This window comes from Ursus maritimus, unplaced genomic scaffold (genome assembly GCF_017311325.1).
Source record: "Ursus maritimus isolate PB19 unplaced genomic scaffold, ASM1731132v1 scaffold_27, whole genome shotgun sequence".
Lineage (NCBI taxonomy): Eukaryota > Metazoa > Chordata > Mammalia > Carnivora > Ursidae > Ursus > Ursus maritimus.
The window spans coordinates 37,467,537-37,489,554 of record NW_024425230.1 but is presented as its reverse complement, the minus strand read 5'-3'; the positions used below and the strand labels follow the sequence as shown (position 1 = coordinate 37,489,554).

General features: G+C 44.1%; 1 protein-coding gene across 4 annotated transcripts in view; it reads left to right on the top strand.

Moving 5' to 3' along the window:
• Positions 1 to 1,059: 1,059 nt before the first annotated feature.
• HACD3 (3-hydroxyacyl-CoA dehydratase 3) overlaps positions 1,060 to 22,018 on the top strand; it is a 38,971-nt gene continuing 18,012 nt past the window's right edge. The window contains exons 1-5 of one of the 4 annotated variants that reach the window (XM_040643098.1): positions 1,060 to 1,300; positions 18,325 to 18,367; positions 20,242 to 20,315; positions 21,159 to 21,225; positions 21,577 to 21,737. In XM_040643098.1, coding sequence (XP_040499032.1) covers positions 1,214 to 1,300; positions 18,325 to 18,367; positions 20,242 to 20,315; positions 21,159 to 21,225; positions 21,577 to 21,737 — 432 coding nt within the window. In that variant the 5' untranslated portion in view covers positions 1,060 to 1,213. Of the gene's footprint in view, positions 1,301 to 14,580; positions 14,602 to 18,324; positions 18,368 to 20,241; positions 20,316 to 21,158; positions 21,226 to 21,572; positions 21,738 to 22,018 lie in introns of those variants that run through there. The other 3 variants (XM_040643097.1, XM_040643099.1, XM_008708577.2) reach the window with 3 other exon arrangements.

Genomic DNA, 22,018 nt, shown 5'->3' with positions numbered 1-22,018 from the left:
CCTCAGTTCCCACCTGCCTGCCTTTGTAAGCTCTGTGCATTCACCATATGAAAACCCCCATATTTTATACTATCCACCCCCTGAATTAAACGTTTCCTGAGAGCCCACATCGTTTCTCTTCATCTCTGGGTCCCTGTGCTCAGCACTTCACTAAATAAATGCTAATAGTGCTAACAGAAATGAATTATAAGTTTCATTTTTGTCCCAGACTTCTGGTTTTCACAGTAACGTTGCTTCCTATTCAGTTCTTCACCGAAGCCGACTCAGGAATGAAAGTGGATACAGCTTAAATTAGACACTAATTAGCGTTGCTTCTAGTTTGGGTTTCCTATTTTAAGAGCGACAAGTCTCCTGCTCTGTCCCGTAGGATAGCCGCTGTTATGTCACTATTTAAATTAATTAGAAGTAAATAAAATAGAAAATTCAATTTCTCAGTCTCAGTAGCCACGTTCGAGTACTCAAAAGCCTCATGTGGCTAGTGGCTGCCATACCGATCAGCGCAGAATGGAACATTTCCATCACGGCATAAAGTTCTATGGGACCGCACAGAAAATCTGTGGCCTTTACGCTTACGCGATCTCCCCTCTTAGAACACTTTTCTACCCTCTTCCCACAGTGCTTCCCCTATAGCCACCATCATCCTTATTGTGTTTGTAATTGCAGGGTTCCAGGACAGCAGGCAGGGACTGTGCCTTACTGCTGTAGCTCCAGTGTTGAGCTTTGAAGCCCACCGCAATCAGTAGGCGCTTAGTAAACGTTGAATTAATAGGTGATAGAACGGGAGGGACCTTCCAGATACACCAGTCCCAAGCCCTTTCCCATGCTGATCGGTCCTTTCTGTGTCTCCAGCATTTTTCATTTTTAAGCCTATCTTGAAACATCGCCACGGAGAAGAGAGAAAAGCGCCATGCATGCACCTGCGGACTCCCACCCTCCCAGGCCGCCGCTTCAGGCTCTGGCGTCACCGGCCCTTCCCACCTTTGCCCGGCTCCGCCCCCTCCCGGCTTGAGCGGAGGCCAAGAGCTCGCGCCGCCACCGCCCCCAACCTTCATTGCGCAAGCGCACCCTGCGAGCGTGGGGTGTCTCGAGGTGGCCGGCTGCCGGCGCTCAAGAGCGCGGGGGGTTGTGGCCTGCGTTCGGCCGGCTCCAGTCGCGCACTATCCGAGGCAGCGAGGCGCAGCGATCGTCTCCCCGCGCCCTGGGCAGTGTGGCCATGGAGAATCAGGTGCTGACGCCGCACGTCTACTGGGCTCAGCGACACCGCGAGCTGTATCTGCGCGTGGAGCTGAGTGACGTGCAGGTAAAAGCCGGGGCGGGCGGCGGGACGAGCGGGGGTCGCAGCTCCCGGGAACCGCCGATCTCCCCCATCCCCTTTGTCCGGGTGCGCGCGGGAGAGCCTGCAGTGCGCCAACGGGTTAGGCGACGCGGTGCACTCTCGGCGTCCGGGCCAGGGCAGGGGCTGGCCCTTGTGGAGGAACTCCCTTAGACCCCGGGCCTGGGGCGCAACCCCCTGACGGCTGCAGGTACCTTCGGATGCTGCGTGAGCCCTGCGTGGCTCTCCGAGGCTGCCCCGGGCCTTCTCTTTGTTCACAGCCTGCGGCCTGATGGAGCCCGCGCCCGGCCCCGGAGGCCTAGCCGTCGGGGTTCGGGTTTGCCTAGGCCCTTCGAGGCATGGGATGAGCTCTTTGGGCCTGGGGTGCAGAATGACGGCTTGCTGGGTCCTGGCTGGACGTCCGGCGCTGGCCAGAGAGGTCCAGCCAGGCCCGTCTGACGTTCATAAGGCCGGTCGCCGCTGCCCCCAGAGGGGCCACACCCACCTTCCAACCGTTCAGTGATGGAAATCATTCTTGTTAATTTTAATTTTAAAATCCGGAAGACCCGGAGAAAGTGATTTCCCCCCTGTTCTGAAGGCTGTGAGCTCAGGTTTGCGGAGTTGCATAGAGAACTTAAAAATTAAGTTACATCAAGCATTTATGTTTGATTTCCTTAGCTCCCTGTATGAACAAGCCCGTGCCTCCTAAATGGTGGAGATACCAGGACCTGTGTACCCCCTGCCTCTGTCCAAACCATCCAGGATTCCAGGTTTTGAGAAACTGTGGAGTTTTCAGTCTGGAATGTTCTTTCTCCAGTCATCCTTACTCACTACTTCTCCATGACATCTGTGGCAATTTGTGATCTCCTTCACGCCACCTAACTTTCTCTGCCTTTGACTCAGTCGTTCATATTTCTATCTGTCCACCTGTCTGGCATATTTCTTGCAAAGTGTAGGTGCTCTCTGGGTGTGGATTTGAATTTGTTGAATTGCATCTTTGTTTCTGGAATTTAAACCCGTTTTCCCACTGAAAGATAAAGACAGAACTGGCCAGAATGCCTTTAAATAGGATGTGACATTACATGGTGTGTCATGTAATGTGCTAAACCAGACTGAATACTTCGCATCAGAAGAAGAGTAAATGTTCTGTGCTGTCTCCCTCTACTCCGCTCCAGGGTGTTGCAGTAAAGAAGGAAACAAAATGTTTGTTGATGGGACTCAGTCTCCATCTGGAGAGGGTTCTCAGTAACTGTGGAACACATGTTATGACAGTCTCTTTTTTAAAAAAGTAATTTAGCCAAGCATTATGTAGACTAATGAAACTCAGGCCCTCCCCTCTCTAGATGTTATCATGTAATAAGAATGTACTATTCTGCTATACTTTTGAAGCTGCAAACACTAAAGGTGTTTTTAGGGGAATAGGATGGTGGTGGTGGTAGTGGAAAGAAATGGAAATTAGTTGAACAAATGAAAGAATGCATTATACTTAGGTTTGTCTTGAGAGATCTAAAGATTTTATTTATTTATTTGATAGAGAGAGAAACAGCCAGCGAGAGAGGGAACACAGGCAGGGGGAGTGGGAGAGGAAGAAGCAGGCTCCCAGCAGAGAAGCCCGATGTGGGGCTCGATCCCAGGACCCTGGGATCACGCCCTGAGCCAAAGGCACACGCTTAACGCCTGAGCCACCCAGGCGCCCCTGTCTTGAGAGATCTAAACCTCTTCTAAGAAATATGAACACATGTTAATCATATTTGGTATATTTAGAGATATGGAAAGGTATACATTCGAAACGTATGATAGTTAAGGAAATGCAGAGGTGGAGGGAAAAATGGTAGTTTCTTTTGGAGACAGAAATCCTTTTATTTTGGGGAAAAAAAAAATCCCTCCCCCCAAGCAATGTGTTAATACCACTCATAAAAGAAGTCCTCTATCCTGTGTAAGGTACTAGAGATTTACAGAGATGAGTCAGACAGCCTTGGCTTTCCAAGAGCGTACTATCTAAAAGAAGCATATTACACACACAAAAAGTTTTGTGTAGGAGTATGTTTATTGGTAGAATTGGAGTTGAATATGAACCAGGTCTCTGGTGTTAAAGGAATTTGTTACCTCTCTTATGTGTTGTTAGAGATGACTTCCAGAAATGAGGTTAAGTGTTCTTGTCGGACTGAGATTGGAAGAACATCCCAGGAAGAGAAAGGCATAGACTCCTAGGTTGCCTGACTTGTTCAGTGCACTACAACCAAAGACTGCCAGGGAAACACCTGGTTAAACAAGTTGGATTTATTACTCATGCAGCAAGTGAGAGCATAGCCCATGGGGGACAATGATGTCTCATTGAGGGGGTTAGAACTGATCATAGGATTTGGATGCTGTTGGAAAACGGGCAATTCTGTGGTTGGTTATCGGAATAAATCTTATCCGTAGGGAGGAGAGACTAGCAAAAGAATAAAGGTAATTGTTAGAGAAGTGGCAGTCACTCATTTTGGCCAAGAGAGAAAGGGTGTCTGGTATTTTGGGAGTGGCATAGCCACATTTTTGTCTGTGCTTGCACAAAATTATCAAATGACCTTTGCCTCATTTCATCAAGGTTTCAGAATAACCTTGTCCAAGGTTGGTATTCTGTGCTATTGTGGCCAATAGGAGAGTGACATGGCCAAGCTGTGAGTGACAGGCCACCCTCTGAATGTCAGGGGCTGCTGTGTTGTTTTTTTAAATTTCTCACTCAGTTGCTCAGTGCAGGGCTGTCGAACCTGTGATTCAGGCTCTGGATGAAGCAGTCCATTTATTCAATGAGAACTATTTGTGGAGTGCCTACGCCTATCTCATGACGCTAGGTGCTGGGTTGTTGGACAGCTCTCTGTCGCCCCCTGCTTTCTGGAGTTTCCCACAGTTACTGAGTTTTAATGTTGAATTCCAATTTGGGGACATCAGCTCTGCTCCCCTCCCTTTCTGAAACGCAGAGAACTGTCCAGTTTTCACATCTCTGTTCTGTCCTTGGCGGTGCAGGGCTAGTGGCTGCTGAGAACGACTACTGATGGGAGGAGGAATGGTGCACAGTAAAGATCTCCAACAGCAGCCTTGTCTGAGTGTGAGGCGAGCAGTAGCAAAGGTGCCAGCTGGAGTCCAGGGGGCTGGGGCAAGGCTATTTTCAGAATAGGGTTTATTTTCAAGATAAGCATAATAGACAGGTTTGTGCCAATAACCATAGTTGTTAAAGCATTTGTTCATTTATCAAGGTTTTGGTTTGTTTTAGTTGGAGGTGGACAAAGTACATACCCATATTTGTTTGGGAGCTGTTTGACGGATACTGTTCTTGTCCATACTTGATAGACACTCTGGTAGAAAGAGGGGTAACCGAAGACGTGAGATTGGGTTCTTGCACTTCTGCTTCCTATCCGGTGGCCAGGGATAATTCCCTTAACCCTTACGTCCCTCAGTTTCTTCATCCAAATAAATCCACATAATTCACAGGATTGTTTTGAGGTCTGAATTGGACAATGGATTTGAAAGTGCTTTGTAAATTCTAGTTTGCTATTTTCAAGTGAAAGGATTATTCTTGTGATATTAAACCTTAGATGAGAGAGAGAAACACAAAGAGCAATAGAATAGGGTAGAGTCTATTAGCAGAGTTATCCGTATATAAAAACATATTGGACCGCAGAGGTGGCTTTGCATAGTAACAGGACAAAGGATGAACCGTTCAGGAAATTGTTTTGGGACAGTTGTTAATCCAAATAGCAAAAAGATAAAATAAGATCTCTCCTTATGTCATACACAAAAGTCAATTCCAGGGGCGTTAAGGACCTGAATGCATAAAGCCAAACTACTAAAATAAAATGCAGGAGACTATCGTTATGGCACCGGAACAGGGGATAATGTGTTCAATAAAAATGTGTTCAATAAGGCACACAAAACATAAATCCTAAAGATTAATTTAAGATGAGCTTGAAGAAGGCATCTATAGCACATGTCACTGACAAATGTCTAGCATCTGAAATACAGCAAGAACCACCTACAGATCAGTAAGAACGAGACATATTACTCATTAGAAAAAGTGACAGAAAATATAAGCAATTCAGAGTAAAAGGAAACCAGAACGGCCAGGAAGTCTGAAAGGATGCTTGATCTGAGTTGTAATCAGGGACATGTCAATTAAAGGGAGAGTAGTTGTTAGAAAAATGATAATATTTCTTAGATTAGGAAAAGTGAAAAGTCTAACATTACCAATTGTTGGTGAGATTGTTTGGCAATGGGACAGTTTTATACAGTCCCCCTCCCAGCCCCACTAAAGACCACCAGAAACAGCTTGTTTTTTAAACATTTAATTAAGTTAAATTTTATTTATTTAAATTCAGTTAATTGAACATATAGTATATTTTTCGTTTCAGAGGTAGATAGAGGTCAGTGATTCATCAGTTGTGTAGAACACCCAGTGCTCATTCCATCACGTGCCCTCCTTAATGCCCGTCACCCAGTGACCCCAACCCCCCCAACCTCCTTCCCTCCAGGACCCTCAGTTTGTTTCCTATGATTAAGAGTCTCTTATGGTTTTGAGAGACTATGGACTATGAGAAACAAACTGAGGGCCTCAGAGGGGAGGGGGTGGGGGAATGGGATAGGCCGGTGATGGGTAGTAAGGAGGGCACGTATTGCATGGTGTACTGGGTGTTATACACAACTAATGAATCATCGAGCCTTACATCGGAAACCGGGGATGTACTGTATGGTGACTAACATAATATAATAAAAAATCATTATCAAAAAAAAAAAGAGTCTCTTATGGTTTGTCTCCCTCTCTGATTTCATCTTGCTTTATTTTTCCTTCCCTTCCCCCTATGGTCTATTTTGAGAAACATCTTGTTTTAATAAGTGGCTCTATTGCTTGTTTCAATGAAGGAGAACACGTTTTGGGAATTGTGGGGCATCTCAATAAGAGGGTATTAGAAATAAGTGATTATAGGATTTGGGCTTTGGTTGGATGATTGGGAAAGGGTCTAAGGAAGTAGGGATTCATCTAAGATGGGATACTGTTAGAAAGTGGGGACAATTCTATGATGGGATATTTTGTGGATGACACAGCGAGTGACTTGTTCTTAGACAAAATTATGAGTTGACCTTATTTTGTGTCATTTTATCATGGTGTCAGAGTAACCTGAGGTGGTTTGGTATTCTTTGAGATTGTTTATGTTCAATAGGAGAGCAAAGTGGCCTTGCTGTGAGCTTTAGACCAGCTTGTAATAATTTTGAGATCTAGCTGTGAATGTCAGATCAGTTTCAGATATCAGGGCTGCTTATTTTCTTTATCTTTTTTTTTTTTTTTTGCGATTTTTATTATTTATTTGACAGAGAGAAAGAGCACAAGCAGGGGAGCAGCAGGCGGAGCAGGGAGAGGGAGAAGCATGAGCAAGGAGCCCAATGTGGGACTCGATCCCAGGACCCTGAGATCATGACCTGAGCCTAAGGCAGACGCTTAACCATCTGAGCCACCCAGGTGCCCCCCCATCTTCATATTTTAGAGTCTACTCTTCTGAATCACTTTTTACCTCAGGGATGTTACGGTCTGTGTTTTTCCACACGGTGTCATCCTCTGTACCATTAAGAGGACTAGTAGTGCAGCATTTCCGGAACAGTGCCTTACTATTATCTCTGGCATTTTTTTTTCCAAGTCATCGTGACCTATTTATAAGTTTTGATGCTGGCACTTTTTTGATCTGACCAGAAGAGGTCAACAGAATATTTCCAGATGAGGACCAGGACTCATACTCCTTCCTCAAATGGGTTTTAAGTGGCTTGTTGACTGAAAAACAATTGCAACTGTCTAGTCATGCCATCTGGAATAATAGCCAGGTTCACACATGTTCAGGCAGCGACAGGCATGTTATGACTGCCACTTGGCCAAAGCACTTACTTGTAAGGCGCTGCTATTGATTGTATTATATAATCCCGATTTTAGAGATATTAAATATGAAAGAAAATGTGCATTTTAGAATTGAAGAAATGTAGCCCATTTTGGAATTGACAGTTAATGAGTTGTAGTGAGACAGGATGAGCTCGCCCAGGTAGAAAGGACAGATCAGAGGTTACCAACTCAAATGCCCAAAATATGGTGTAGTGATGAGGAGCCCAGGTGTTTTTTTGGTCTTGATTTGAATCTGGGTTTTGCCTCTTGCTGATTTTGTAATCTCAGGTTAGTTATGTGATCTCTGTAAGCCTCAGTTGCCCGATTGTAAAATTGTTATAATAATAGTACCTATTTTATAGGGCTTTGTGTGTGTGTGTGTGTGTGTGAGCAAATAGTGTGGAACACTGTGAATGATACCTGGCGTATAGTGAGTGCCCAGTAAATGTGTGTGAAGTGAGCTGGGTGGGGAATGCGGTTAATTGGAGAGGACTGGGTTCATCCTAAGCGGGGAGCTGTTGTCATGCAAGAAGGCAGATCTGAGGTCGGCATCTGATTTTTCTAATTTGTGAACGAGAAGCTAGAAATCCAGATTTTTTTTTAATGAAAAAAAAAAAAAACCCCTCACAGTTTTACACTAGACATGTATTCAACAAATGTACGGAAAGGCTTACTGTGTGCCTGGGAGTCTTCCAGACTCTGGCACTTGGGTGGGAGCACGGCAGACAGAGGTCCCTCCTCTCATGACATTTGTGTGCTGAAGCTGGTGGTGGTCAAAGAGCGACAATACAAGTGAACAAATTCATCGAACAGCTTCAGATAATACCAAACGTTATGGAGAAGGCAAAAGAAGAAAAATATGAGCAGGGATCATGAGAACTGCCTCAGATTGGGTTGTCAGGGAAGGTTCTCTTTGAGGAAGTGTCACTTGAGCAGAGACCTAACTGCGAGGAAGCTGTGCGGAATTGTGAGGACCGAATGTCACAGGGAGATGGAACAGCTCCTGCAGGATCCCTCGGTGGAAAGTACTTGCTGGTGAAGTCAAACCAAAAATCAGTACAGACATAAAACAAAAGCAATTCTCTGCAGGCCGTATAAAATATTGTGGGTTTTGGGGCGCCTGGGTGGCTCAGTCGTTGAGCGTCTGCCTTCGGCTCAGGGCGTGGTCCCGGCGTTCTGGGATCGAGCCCCACATCGGGCTCCTCTGCTATGAGCCTGCTTCTTCCTCTCCCACTCCCCCTGCCTGTGTTCCCTCTCTCGCTGGCTGTCTCTCTCTCTGTCAAATAAATAAATAAAATCTTTAAAAAAATATATTGTGGGTTTAATGTGGCCCTTTCAGATGCCAATTTATGACAGAAAACTGATAGATATTAAAAACTGGTGGCGGAGCACCTAGGTGGCTCCTTTGGTTAGGTGTCTGCTTTCGGCTCAGGTCATGACCCCAGGGTTTTGGGATCGAATCCTGTTGTCGGGCTCCCTGCTCCGTGGGGAGTCAGCTTGTCCCTTTCCCCATCCCCTGCTCATGTGCATGCTGTCTCCCTCTCCAATAAATAAATAAAATCATTAAATTAAAAAAAAAAACTGGTAGAGGTAGGAAGCAGCCATTGAGAAGTGAAGCAGAGGAGAAAGGACAGCAAAGGATGGAAAAGGAGTAGCCTGTGAGGTATAAAATCCAGACAGTGCCCTGTGGTGTCCTGGAAGCCAGGGGCAGGAGCATTTCCAGGGGGTGTAGTCAGCTGTGTCCAGTGCTGCTTAGAAGTTGAGTACGATGAGACTATATGTTGGATTTGCCAGTATGAAGGGTATTGATCTTTATAATAACAGTTTCAGTGGAGTGGTGGGGATAGAGGCTAGATCAGAGTGGATTTAAGAGTAAATTTATGGTGAGGAAGAAGTAATGATTATAGATAACTTTTAAAGAAGCTTCCTCTTGGTGGGGGGAGAGGATGAGCAGAGGAATCAGTGGTACAGTGTTCTTGGAGTTCAGAGAAGAGAGGAAGGCTTTCTTTCTAAAGGATGTGGGCCTTGAGCTGCGTTTTTTTTTTTTGTTTTTTTGTAAGATTTATTTAATTATTTATTTATTTTTGAGAGAGAGAGCGCAGGGGTTGGGGAGGGACAAAGAAAGAGGGAGAGAGAGAATCCCAAGCACACTCCCTGTTTAGCGCAGAGCCCCACTCAGGGCTTGAAAACAAAATCACAAGTGGGTCGCTCAACTGACTGAGCCACCCAGGCACCCCTTGAGCTACATTTTAAGTAAATTTGGACTCCAGGGGGATCGCAGGGGACACGTACAGGTATGTACAGCCAGTTGAGTATAATGCAGCTGTAAAAAGGAGGAGTGAGAGCTCTATGAACTGAGGAGGACAGATCTAGGTGAGAAAAGCAAGGTGTGTGAGAATGTATATTATCAGCTACCTTTAATGTAGCATATAAGGGATATAGGAATATTTGGGTATGTTTACTTAGTTTTTGGAAGGCGTGTGTGCACACGTACGGAGGAAAGATAAACCAGAAACTCCTGAAATGCTTACCTGTGGGTGGTGGGTCGGAATTTGGTGGAGAGAGATAGGTTTGAGGTAGGACTTTTGAAGATACGTTTCTACAAAGTTTGACTTTTGGCCGATGTGAATATTTTACATATTCAAAAATAAAACTCAATAAAAAAAAGAATACAATGGCAAATCTTGAAATTCAGCGCAAACAGAAAAAGGACCTAACTGTGTATTACGTTGATCACATAACCAGCAGATGAATAAGTTAATGCAGGTACCTCTGAACACAGGACTCTGGTTCTTGAGTAGAATATGCCTTCTAAGAACAAAAAGATCTGCAGATAAATGTTGTACTTTACCCAGGTTTAGTGTCAGTGAAAATACTGATATAATTCTGAAACTTTCTGAGGCTCAAATAAGTCAGTGTGTTAATGCTATTAGCGCCATGCTTTTCACTGTAAAAAAAGAGATAAAAATATTGAGTAACAGAAGATGAGAAGCTCTATAATAGTAAATTTGAATCGGAAGTTTAAATATGACGACATGACTTTACAATTCCTAGAACACTCGCTATTGAGACGTTCCCTCCCAGAACTCAGCAGCCCAACTGTGAGAAACCCAAATCACACAGGGAGGTCACACATGTAGGTCCTCTGGTCAACAGTCCCGGCTGAACTCCCAAATGACAACCAGTGTCAACTCCGAGCCGTGGGGGTGACCCATCTTGGATGTTCCAGCCCAGGATATGACAGCCCTAGCCACCATCATGTGGAAAATAACTGTCCAGCTGAGCCCAGTCAATCTGCATAGTTTAGTTTAAGATAATAAACTAGTTGTTTTAGGCCACCAAGTTTTGCATTACAGTAGACAACTGAAACGAGTAAACATTTTTCAGGCAGTTGTTTGAATGGAAACTGTTTATTGGAGGATATAGAATTTTTGTTCCTACGTGTGAGGTAATTGTGGTAATTATGTACGAGAACGTCCTTATATTTAGAAGCAGCAGGCTGAAAGGCTTAGAGGTGAAATATCTGCAACTCTGTGAAATGACTGAGAAGAGTCGTGTGTATAAAAAGCAAGTGTGATGAAATATAATCAGTTGATGAATGGCATATGAGTATTCATTATACTATTTTTTCCTCATTTTTTTTTAAAAGATTTTATTTATTTGACAGAGAGAGAGACAGCCAGTGAGAGAGGAAGAAGCAGGCTCATAGCGGAGGAGCCTGATGTGGGGCTCGATCCCACAACGCCGGGATCACGCCTATTTATACGACAGAGACAGAGATAGCCAGCGAGAGAGGGAACACAAGCAGGGGGAGTGGGAGAGGAAGAAGCAGGCTCATAGCGGAGGAGCCTGATGTGGGGCTCGATCCCATAACGCCGGGATCACGCCCTGAGCCGAAGGCAGACGCCTAACCGCTGTGCCACCCAGGCGCCCCTCCTCAGTTTTTTTTAAGCGAATTAAAAATTCGAAATAAAAAATTGCGGGGGGGAGATGCCCAACACCCACCTGTGTGTTTGATGATTCACTAGAAGAACTCATGGGATCCAGCATATAGTTGTACTCCTGGCTAAGGTTTATTACAGTGGAAGGATACATGACAGGATCAGCGAAGGATTAAAGACACAGGTGAAGTGTGGGGAATTTCCGTGCACAGGCCTCCTCATCCTCTCTTCTTCCTGGAGGGTATACACTTGAGTTGCTCTTTTTTTTCCAGCAGTGAAAACTGCAGTAACTTATGTGTAATGGTCCTGCCCAGGGAAGCCCATTGGAGAGTCAGCACCCATGCACCCAAATTCTAGACTCCCAGAAGGAAAGCTGGTGTTCACCACTAATCACGTTGTTTGTAGGCAGAGTCTGGGCACAGTGAGCCAACTGTTAGGGGATGGAGGAAAGCCAGGTTTCCCCATGCCAGCCAAGGGCTGATCTTGGAAACAGTCCCTTATAAAGATAGCAGCCTCCTGCTGCTGTATCCCTTTTTTTGTGCATACATTAATCACACACATGTGCAAAACTAAATACACATGATTTAAATGAGATCTAAATATCTAAAGCCTTAGGTAGCAGATAGTTTACTGAACTCTGTAGTTCTGTCAGAAATTATGAAAATGGGATGAATTGATTTAATTTCAGTTCACTAAATAGTTAAGGAGACTTTAGGGATTCAGAGATGAATCGCTGCCATCAAGAAACTCAAGTCTAGAGAGGCAGATAAACCAATAAGCAATACTTGCGGAACAGTGTGATAAGTGTTACAGGAAAGGTGAAGACAAAGTAGTAAGGAAACTATTAATTTTAATGTTGGAGGTGAGTAGGAGGGAAGAGGAATTAATATTTGGTGCGGACTTTGAAAAATGAATAGTATTCAACAGATGTGGCAGTTTAGAAGGGCATTCTAGGCAGAGGAAGGAGAACAACCAGACTCTGAGTGCTTACTAGTTACCAGATTCTGTACCTATTATTATGATCCAATTCTTACAACCATCTTGTGAAATAAGCGGTGTTACTGTTATTTTAAAAATAATGACAGTGGCAGTGGATTTGAAAGTGAATGATAGAAATAAAAAGTGGTATAAGTAGGATTTGAACCCAGGTCCATCTAACTTCAAAGTCACCTTTTCCCCTTTTCCCTATCCACTCCTCTTTTTATAAGCAAAAGCACAATTCCTCTACTGGTAAGAGATGGGCTAGGTTGTGCAGATCCTAGAAACAACTGCAAATGCTCAATAGAAGCCTTAAAATCATCAAAGAGTGAACAGGTTAGAAATTTATGGTGGGAACTCTGGTAAAGCTGAATCCCGAAACTGCTTTTGCCTTGAAAACTTTAGCTCAGCTGAGTGGACTTGAACTTTGACCTTGACATCCTGACAGAGTGCAGGGGACAGAATAAGACCAAAGCCCACCAGAGATACCATATATACTAGGAAACCCTTCTCCCCATAAACTACTTCGGAGGACCAACCTCTCCGGGTAAGGATGAACTACAAGTCAATCCATCCCAGCTCCCCATCCCCAGAGGCCTTAGCACCGAGCAAAGTAGAGGAAAAGGTCCTTGAGGAGTTAAAATCATTAGTTGGCTCTTAAAAGATTATATAGCCCAAATGTACACAATTTTGAAGATCTAAAAATCCTCAGGTCATGAATTTTGTTTAAAGTGGTCTCAACTGGTAGAGCGCAGCTTCTAGGTGCCTGGCAGAATCAAACACAGATCTCTGTGATCTGGCTCTGCTGAAATCAGATAAGAGTTTTAGACAAAAAAGTATTTTTAGGGGCGCCTGGGTGGCACAGCAGTTAAGTGTCTGCCTTCGGCTCAGGGCGTGATCCTGGAGTTCTGGGATCGAGCCCCACGTCGGGCTCCTCCGCTGTGAGCCTGCTTCTTCCTCTCCCACTCCCCCTGCTTGTGTTCCCTCTCTCGCTGGCTGTCTCTATCTCTGTCGAATAAATAAATAAAATCTTAAAAAAATATATTTTTAGAGATAGAAAGGTCAGTTCATAATGATAGAGATTTGAATTCATCAGGAAGGTAGAACAACATTAAAGTTATATGTAACACAGCCTCGGTAACACGTAAAGTAACAGAAGTAGAAGGAGAAACAGACGAGTTGACAGTATCGTGATTTCTCAGTAATGAACAGAATAACAAGATAAAATTCCGTAAAGATACAGATTACGTGAGCAAATAGTTAACAGGAAATCCAGTAAACATATCTAGAACTCTGTGTCTAAATTCCAGAACACACATTTAGGTTCACGGGGAACATGTAGACAATTTAACTCTACCCTGCTTCCGAATGCAAGTCTCCACAAATTTGAAAGGATTAAAATCATACAGAGAACGCCCCCTGATCACAGTGCAGTTCAGGTGGGAGTTAATAACAAGATAACTAGAAAATCTCATGTGTTTGGAAATTAAATACTTCTCAGGAACCCATGTGTCAAGAAAGAAATGATAATATTAGGAAATACGTTTGACTGAGTAATAATGAAAATACTACATTCAAAGCTTGAGAGATGCAATCGAAGTAGAGATTGGCAGGAGATTTATATTCTTTTTTAAAAAAATGGTAGCTGACATATTATACTAGTGTCAGGTGTACAGCAGTGATTTGACATCTATACACATTATGAAATGATCACCGCAGAGAGTCGTTACCCTCAGTCACCATACAAAGTTATTATAATATTATTGAGTCGATGCCCTTTACTGTACTTTGTGTTCCTGTGACTTATTTATTTTATAACTGGAGTTTGTACCTCTTAAGCCCCTTCACCTGTTTCACTCATCCCCTTACCCCTCTCCTTTCAGGCAACCACCGGTTTGTTCTCTGTATTTTTGAGTCTGTTTCTGTTTTGCGTTTTTTGTTTTTTTAGATAGAAGTGAGATCATACAGTACTTTTCTTTTCCTGTCTGACTCATTTCACTTAGCATAATAGCCTCTGGGTCCAGTCATGTTGCCACGAATGGCAAGATTTCCTTCTTTTTGATGGCTCATATTCCATGGTGTATGCATGTCGCATCTTCTGTATTCATTCATCTGTGGACGGACAGTTCTGTTGCTTACGTATTTTGGCTGTTACAAATGATGCTGCTATGAACACGGGGAAGCATATATTTCTTCGAATTGCTGTTTTCATTTTCTTTGGGATAAATACCCACAAGTAGAATTGCTGGATTGTATGGTAATTCTATTTTTAATTTTTTGAGGAACCTCCATGCTGTTTTCCATCGTGGCTGCACTACTTTACATTCCCACCAACGGTGCACGAGGGCTCTGTTTCCCCCGCGTCCTTATCAAGCTGGGTTTTTTTTTTTTTTTTTTTGGATAATAGCCATTCCGACAGGTGTGAGGTGATACTGTGGTTTTGATTTGCATTTCCCTGATGATGAGCGATGGTGAGCATCTTTTCATGTGTCTGTTTCCCATCTGTATGTCTTCTTTGGAAAAATGTCTATTCAGATCCTGGGCCCATTTTTTAATTGGATTTTTTTTTGAGGTTGAGTTGTAGATGAATTCGTGATATATTTTAGATATGAATCCCTTATGGTATCTATCACTTACAAATGTCTTCTCCCATTCAGTGAGTTGCCTTTTTTGTTTTGTTAATGGTTTCCTTCACTGTAAAATGTTTTAGTTTCATGTGGTCCCATTTGTTATTTTTTACTTTTGTTGTCCTTGCCTGAAGAGTAAGACCCCCCAAAATACTTCCTTTTCTTTTTTTTTAAAGATTTATTTATTTATTTGAGAGAGAATGAGAGAGAGAGAGAGAGAGAGAGAGAGAATGCACAAGCAGTGGGGAGGGGCAGAGAGAGAGGGAGAGAGAGTCTGAAGCAGATTGTGCTGAGCACGGAGCCCAATGCATGATTCGATCTCACGACCCTGAGATCATGACCTGAGCTGAAACCAAGAGTTGGACACTCAACTGACTGTGCCCCCCAGGCGCCCCCAAAAAGGTATTTCAAAGACCAATGTATGGGAATTTACTATGTTTTCTTTTAGGAGTTTTATTGTTTCAGGTCTTACATTTAAGTCTTTAATCCATTTTGAGTGTATTTTTGTATATGATGTAAGAAAGTGGTCCAATTTCATTCTTTTGCAGGTGGCTGTCCAGTTTCTCCAACACTATTGATTGAAGAGACTGTCCTTTCCTCATTGCATATTCTTGCCTCCTTTGCCATAGATTAATTGACCGTGGACGTGTGGCTTTAATTCTGGGCTCTCTGTTCTGTTTCATTGATGTATGTGTCTGTCTTTGTGCAAGTACTGTACTGTTTTAGTGTACCGTGTATATACTGTAGCTTTGAAATCAGGGAACATGATGTCTCCAGCTTGGTTCTTTCTCAAAATCGGTTTAGCTACTGGGGTCTTTTTGTGACTCTGTATACATCTTAAGCTTATTTATTCTAGTTCTGTGAAAAATGCCATTGGTATTTTGATAGGGATTCCATTTAGTCTGTAGATTGCTTTGGGTAGTGTGGACGTTTTAACCATATGAATTCTTCTGATCCATGAGCATGGAATATATATCTTTCCATGTATTTGCATCCTCTTCCATTTCTTTCATCAGTGTCTTACAGTTTTCAGAGTACAGGTCTTTCACCTCCTTGGTTAAATTTATTCCTAGGTTATTTTATTCTTTCTGATGCAATTGCAAATGAGGTTGTTTTCTTAATTTCTTTCTGATAATTATTAGTGTAGAGAAGTGCAGGCGACTTCTGTATATTGATTTTGTCTCCTGCAGCTTCCTGGAGCTCGTTTGTTAGTTCTACCAGTTTTTGGTGGAGTCTTTCTGGCTTTCTGTATATAGGTTCACGTCATCTGCAAATAGTGACAGTTTTACTTCTCTTTTACCAGTGTGGGTGCCTTCTGTTTTTGTTTTTTGTCTGGTTGCTGTGGCTGGGATTTACAGTACTGTGTTAAATAAAGTGAGGAGATTGGGTATCCTTGTCTTCCTGATCTTAGAGGAAAAGCTCTCAGCTTCTCACCACTGAGTATATATGATGTTGGCTGTGAGTCTGTCTTGCATGGCCTTTATTATGTCGAGGTGTATTCCCTCTACACACACTTTGTTGAGAGGTTTTATCATAAACAATGATAAATTTTATCATTGTATTTATCATTGGATGTGGAATTTTGTCAGATGATTTTTCTTATCTGTTGAGATGATCATATGACTTTTATCCTTCGTCTTGTTCAGGTGGTGCATCATGCTGATTGATTTGGGATATCGAACCATCTTTGCATCTCTGGAATAATCTCACTTGATCATGGTGTATGATCCTTTTAATGTATTGTTGAACTCAGTTCGCTAATATTTTTTTTTAAGTTTTGAGAGAAAGCACACAGCCCAGGGGAGGGGCAGAAGGAAAGGAAGATGCAGACTCCCTGCTGAGCAGGGAGCCCGATGTGATGAGGGGCTTGATCCCAGGACCTCAGGACCATGACCTGAGCTGAAGGCAGATGCTTAACTGACTGAGCCACCCTGGCGCCCCTCAGTTTGCTAATATTTTGTTGAAGATTTTTGCTTCTTTGTTCATCAGAGATATTGGTCTGGTTTGTTGTTGTTGTTTTTGTGGTGTCTGTCTGGTTTTGGTATCGGGGTAATGCTGGCCTCATAGAATAGGTTTGGAAGTGTTCCTTTCTCTTCAATTTTTTGGAATAGTTTGAGAAAGATGGGTATTAACTCTTCTTTAAATGTTTAGTAGAATTTACCAGTGAAGCCATCTGGTCCTAGACTTTTGTCTGTCAGAAGTTTTTCGACTACTGATTCAATTTCATTCCTTTTTCCTTCCAAGTGATTTAGATTATGAGAAACACATGAGTTGGGCAAGAAATGACCTGGGTGGGAACCTTACCTCCAAGACATTCTAGAACTTTAGCTTTAATGAAAATATTTACATCAAAACCCTGTTTCCCTTACTGAGGAACCATGCCCCTGGAAGTATAGCCTCTTTTGCTGAGGTTCCCTAACTCCCTCTTCCTGCCACAGAGAAGATCATCTAGAATTTTAGCTCCTTTGGGTAAGCAAGCATCTCAGCCTGAAGTCTGTACTCCCACTAGTGAGGTTCTCAACATAAAGCTTGGCTCAAATGCCACACCCCCGCCCCAAGCCTTCATTCTTTCCCTTTTCCTAACACTCTTGGCTGTGAATAGAGCACGTAGGCTCCCTCTCCCCATTGGTATACCCCTCTCCAACCATCTATCTTACTGGTTTCCTTCCTTGCATGATGGAGCACAGACAGCTGACCCTGCAGGATAAAAACAAATGAATTGGTTACAGCACTGGAAACATGCTGCTCCCTGCTTATTCACTTTGAGCTGGGAGGTAGGAGGTGAGTCCTTTCTCATCCACTGAAAAAAGAGCTAAGTGGTTTCACTTTTAAGTTATGCTATTAAAGTCTTGCAGCAACTTCTGGGAATAAGTGAACAATCTGGAGAATTTTGATCTCTTTCGTGTTGGTTTGGATGGGGGTTATGAGCATGGAGCCCGAGGTGAGGACACTGCATGGTTCATTTTGAATATGAAATCCTTTGTAATTGTCAGCGTTCTCTCCACCTCCTGGAATGGATTTATTCTTCCTGTTGCAGTATAATAGGTCTCACTTTTGGTGAACTTTCCTCGCCATCCTGTTCTTTGTTGTGCTTTCCCTCTTGTTACCACCTCTAACACTTACTGCTTTTTCCTACTCTCTTGGTCTCGAGCATATGTCACTTAATACTATTTGAGATCTTCTGACAGGAAGTGACTCATCATCTGTTCCACTAGACTCTCGACCTCCTCGGCTCGGGGACTGAGTCTTAGCGATCTGTGTCCTCCCCGGAAACACCTCCCAGTGCACCTTGTACCATTTGCCATTATCAGAATGGACTGACTCAGGGTCTGATTGTTCTGCACGGTTAGAACAGCGTAGGTTTTTCTTCGGATGCCTATAATTTCAGAGAGACGCAGAGAAGCCCTGCACAGAGCTGTGCATAAACAACTAAATATATTTTCTGGGGGAGGCACAGGTAGGAGGCCGAGTCCCTAAGGTGGAAGATGGAGGGAAGTAAGCCCCGGTTTTAATTTCATTTTTCTCCTACTAAAATGCCCTTCTCGCATCCTTGGTCTCTTTTCACAGAATCCTGCCATCAGCATCACTGAAAATGTGCTGCATTTCAAAGGTCAGTACCCGGGCAAGTGCTCCCAGCTCTCTACACAGCTAAAGAGGCATGGTGGTGGTTTCTTTTTCTTTTTCTCTATTTGTTTTATTCACTTTCTATTGATGCTCACCTCTTTGCTGTTCTTGGGGTAAACAAGATTGTTTTGAAATGTATGATCAGAAAAGTCAAATAACTTATTAGGACTTAGAAGTCCTGTTTCCCTCTTGGAGAGGCAGTAGATAGAGTGAGAAAGAATCCCGGGCTGGAAATCAGAACATCTGTCTTCTGGCTCTAATTCTGCTATCCTTGGACAACTTATTGACTTCTCTGGACTTATAAAATGAAGGTATTTGGTTCTAATCTGTATTTCTCAAATTTTAGAACCTATGGACACCTGAGAAAAATGTCCTAAGGATCCTCCTGGGCCATGGACCCCAGTTTGAGAAAACATGTGAAGAATTAAGTATGGTCACTTTAAGTGATACTTGGCTCCACTGCAGCTGTGCACACAGCCGCTAAGCTTGCGTGTCAGTCCTTGATTATAAGGTAGCCAACTAGAGGATCCAGAATACAGTTTTTTTTTTTTTAAGATTATAATCGAAACAAAACATAGAAATTTTCTTCATCAGACTGTGCAGCTCTCATGCTACACTCACGGGCCAGTTTAAGAAACAGCATTCTAGATGATACCTAAAGCCTTTGCAGCTCTGACAGTCTTTGATTTTGTCGGTCTGCCTCCGTCTCCTTTCCCCCGGTTTGTCAGCAGATGCGCTGCTGTGCCTGAGAGGGTAGGTTCGGATTCCTTGTCGTCCAGTGGGGTGGGGTTCTCCCTACTCTTTGTTCTAGTTCCTTGGAACACCATTAGTAAGTGGCTGGGGTGATGGGACATTGACGAGTCTCTGCTTTACTGGAGGGTCTTTCCATCTACCTCCATGCGCTCGCATGAACATGCAGCCTGGCCTCTGTATCTGTTTTTCAAGACGGGAGCAGCTGTGACAGCAGCTCAGAGTTTTTGGGTGTCAATCATCTGAAAGGAAGTTAAGTGATGGAAGTGTATCTTGCCACTCGGAGATTATGGACTGCTCGACCTTAAGGAATTTCTGGTCTTAGAGAACAATAGCCCCCTGTAGCAAATATTAGGCAAATTATACCACAGGTGGCCCGATGAGGAAAGAGAACCCCAGGAGGGAACCAATGATGGACAAGTCAGAAAGTGATGGGGGAAGGGATGTCTAGCAGTCCTTGGCACCCAGGCATGGCACCTGTTTGTTTTAGGGAAAGGAACCATGTCAAGGCATGGGAATGGCATAATGGTCACCCCAGGGACTTTTCTCCCAGATCCATGTATCCTCTCTTAGGAACGAGCTGAAGAAATTATGTTTCTCCTTTTCGTTCCATTCAGGACGTGTTAAAGGAGAAGTCAGCTTCTTCATTTTCTGTCCCTGGTTGGGAGGCGTTAGATTCAGAGCTGTCTTTGAGACAGTCGGCATTTCTATATACCCTGCAACTTTTCTTAGCTGCAGTCAAGATAATACACCTACCTGATATTTCTCCGGCCTGGATTCAGTGCCAAAGTATATGTGAAAGTTGAATTTATAGTTCTGTGATACCTTTGGCTTTGCTTTCGGTATTCTTTTTCCTGCCTATTATTTGTACTTGGTTATTATTAAGGCCACATTGGAAGATGAGGTAAATATTCTGGAACTGCTCATCAGAAGGACGTATGGAGATAAACTCTGGTCCGGGCTTCAGCTTATCTAGCTGTCTGCGTAGCTCTGCTCACAAGCCCCCCCTGATTTGGGCAGGATCCGTCCCTGTTTGTGAATGACCTGCACCAAGCTTTTGGGTGGCCTTGCTCTGCCGGTTCACGGTAACCCACATTTCTTTCTTTATAGCTCAGGGACACGGCGCCAAAGGAGACAACGTCTATGAATTCCACTTGGAGTTCTTAGACCTTGTGAAACCAGAGGTATGTCCTTTCTTTTCTCACTTCCCTTTCCCTTATAGGAAATAAATACGAATAGTTCAGTGAAATAGGGGGTTGGGGGTTGTGGGGGGGGGGAGATAAAAACCAAAGGAAAATATAGTTCTCTTATTGGGAACTGCATCCCGAGTTTAGCTGCAGGGGAGTGGGAAAGTCAGAGAGCCCGAGGTGAATCTGGGCTCTGTCTGCCATTTACTATCGGCGTGAACAAGTCTCTTCACTTCCGTGAGTCTCCTCGTGTGTGAAACGAAGGGCTGGGCTAGGAAATCCTTGGGGGCCTTTCCAGCTCGGATACTCTCTGGTGTTACTGAAGACAGAGGAGTATGGCATTGGCAGGGAGCAGAGTTTAAGGTAGGTGAAGCCCACGCCAGGGCCTTGCTTTCATGTGACTTTGCTTCAAGGGCAGGAGAAATCAGAAAAGGTGGAGGTAGCCGACCTTTAGAGAGAATACGGGGTGTATCCTTGAAGTTTCCTTTCTCTCGGAGCTCAGCGGGGCTTTTCTGACAGGAAGAGAGAGCACCTAGCGAAGGTGGATTCCAGTTTCTGGAATTACACTCTTATCTCTGGGGGCTTGAGCATACTGACCTCTCTCTACAGGAGGGCTCCGTTGTTTTGGTTGGTTGAATAGTCAGCGGTGGTTTAAGGGGTAGAGAACCTGTCAGGGTCTTGCTGTAGAGGCACAGGAAGAGGCCATGTAGAGGAATAACGAACTGGAACAGCCTCTAAGAATTTGAGTTTAGTTGGGAGGGTGGCCCAGGCTGGCCCTTGTGATAGACTTGTAACTGATCCAGCCAAGTTCCAGCCTTGAATAGACCTTTCTGAAACAAGGACTGGCTCTGCCGGGGACTGTTAAGCATTGGAATTTCGTCATCTTCATGGGAAGGAGAGTTGGAAGGTGAGGATGCACTGAGTGTGATGGGGTGTCGGGCCTTGCATGGCAGAGATCTGGCAGGGGGTTCATCTAGTTTCCGAGGATAACCAGAACTCTGCGCCTTTCTTAGCCTGACTGCCTCCTGTGTCAGTCACTGGAGGATCAGAGAAAGACAGTGCCATTCTTACCAGTGCTTTGCTGCACCAGCCCTTGGTCCAGAGGTCCTGCTTGCATCACTCCTTGTAGGGACAGAGAAGGAAGGGGAATGAGCACGCTGAACAGCTTCTCTGCGCAGCCACACTGGCTTGGCGCCCCTGCAGGGGAAGGACGGGAAGGACAGGGCGTTCTCACATTCTCCCTTTCTCTTCTAGCCAGTTTACAAACTGACCCAGAGGCAGGTAAACATTACAGTACAGAAGAAAGTGAGTCAGTGGTGGGAGAGACTCACTAAGCAGGAGAAGCGCCCACTGTTTTTGGCCCCTGACTTTGATCGCTGGCTGGACGAGTCTGATGCAGAAATGGAGCTCAGAGCCAAGGTCAGTAAGGATGCTAGGATCTAGACAAATCATAAGGAACACAAGTTATTTGGAAGTTATTTGGGCCACCTCAGATACCTATCTGGGTCTGATAGAATAAGGACAAAATTGCAAATTCAGTTAAAGACCTGGAAACGTGTTTTTTGTTTGTTTTTAAGATTCATTCATTTGAGAGAGCGTGCATGTGTGCACACACCAGACGGCATGTGCTGGGGGAGGGGCAGGGGAAGAGGGAGAAGCAGACTCCCTGCTGAGCAGGGAGCCCGATGTGGGACTCGATC